Raw genomic sequence first — 1,704 nt, forward strand, 5'->3', positions numbered from 1 at the left:
AACATATGTTTGTTTCCCCATGCCAATAAATCCCCTTGAATTGAATTGAGAGTGTGTGTGTCTGGGGAGGGGGTCTTGTATTACTATCCTTGTGGGTACCAGAAATCCCTCAAAGTCCCCACAAGTATAGTACAATAAGGACAATTCTCCCTTGTGGGGACATTTCTCATGACAAAGGTTATTTTAGGTTTAGGGCTAGGTTTCGGGTTACAATTAGGGGTAGGGGTTAGGAGTTAGGATGGCAGGTAACCTAGCGGTTAAGAGTATTAGGCCAGTAACTGAAGTGTTGCTGATTTGAATCCCCAAGCTGACTAGGGTGAAACAATCTGCTGATGTGCCCTTGAGCAAGGCACTTAACACTAATTGCTTCTGTAAAGTCACTCTGGATGAGAGACTCTGCTAAATGACTGCAATGTAAAATAAGGTTTGTTAGCTTTAGGGATGTGTGTGTGTGTGTGTGTGTGTGTGTGTGTGTGTGTGTGTGTGTGTGTGTGTGTGTGTGTGTGTGTGTGTGTGTGTGTGTGTGTGTGTGTGTGTGTGTGTGTGTGTACCTTCAGTTGGCTGGAGCAGCCATACTGTATGAGTGGTGTGAAGGTGGTGAGCTGGAGCTCGGCGTCTGACTGCAGGACGTTGCCCACCAGGTTGGGCATCTTGGTGACGTTGTAGCCCAGGTCCTGGCACATGGCGATGCGTATCGGGTCGCACGTCATCTCCTCTGTCTCTTCGCCGAACGCACGCACCAGACCAAGGTGTCCTGGAACGCAGAGCAGCGCGAGGGAGAGCGCTAACGCAGCAAGAGCGTCCACAGCCCGACCCATTGTCACTAGGAGAAAAAGTTCCAAAGTTATCAATTGATCGGGTTCCGGGCGTTGCCTGGTAGGGTAGACCACCGGGTACTGGGAAAACTTTAGCCCACTTCAGAGTGCGCGGTCGCCAATATGAAACCCTCCACTGGAAACACAGTTGGTTACCTACTCCAACCCGTCAAGCGAAGTTGGAAACAACTTATCCAAAGGCAATAACAAAATGAAATGTTAAATCCAGATTTTCGTTGCAATTAAACTACTGCTTCGCGTTGCAGTGTCTGTTTCGATAGTTCCTTCTCTGTTTTTTCACGCACTAGACCTCGGAGACATCCTGGAGCCCTGTCCGTTCTGGTTCCCCGGTATAGTAGCTCCGTTAGGTCTTGCGCTGTGGTAACAGGCTGCTGGTCTGTCTCTGTGGGTTCTGCCCGCGCGCCTCCGCCCCACTCCGTAAAGAGCGAATTCTCCATCTCTCTTGCCAGGGACAGCCAACCAGCGGCCAGGAGAGGTCTCAGAAGCCAATCAGCAGGCGGAAGAGCGCTCAGAAGGGCGGGGTTTCAGGTGAGGAAAGTTGCCTGTGGCCCTCTCCCCATGAGCGGACTCCACAGCATTTATTCCGGCTGTGGGTCATATTTTTAGAAATTCAAGACAGTCTCGCCCTTGAAACATGATACTTTTATTTGTATTTTTAAATCACAAATGATCTTTAAAAAATGCTGCATCTCCACCATAGGCGCACATCCCAATCAGACGACTCTTCAGCTAAAGTGTTTACAATGGATGTAATTGGACATACATACTAACGGCTGTGTTTGTCCATCCCGCTCAAGACGGGCATAGAGAAAAGTTGTTGTCTTTTCTGTTTGTTCTGGAATGCTTAGTCTCTCTATCTTTGTGTGTG

General features: G+C 48.9%; 1 protein-coding gene across 1 annotated transcript in view; it reads right to left on the minus strand.

Annotated features, from left to right (window-relative positions):
* fzd4 (frizzled class receptor 4) overlaps positions 1-1,307 on the minus strand; it is an 8,143-nt gene extending 6,836 nt beyond the window's left edge. Inside the window, exon 1 of the mRNA XM_031795547.1 lies at positions 552-1,307. Coding sequence (XP_031651407.1) covers positions 552-818 — 267 coding nt within the window. The 5' untranslated portion in view covers positions 819-1,307. The remainder of the gene's footprint in view (positions 1-551) is intronic.
* Between the last annotated feature and the right edge of the window lie 397 nt (positions 1,308-1,704).

This window comes from Oncorhynchus kisutch, linkage group LG18 (assembly GCF_002021735.2).
Source record: "Oncorhynchus kisutch isolate 150728-3 linkage group LG18, Okis_V2, whole genome shotgun sequence".
Lineage (NCBI taxonomy): Eukaryota > Metazoa > Chordata > Actinopteri > Salmoniformes > Salmonidae > Oncorhynchus > Oncorhynchus kisutch.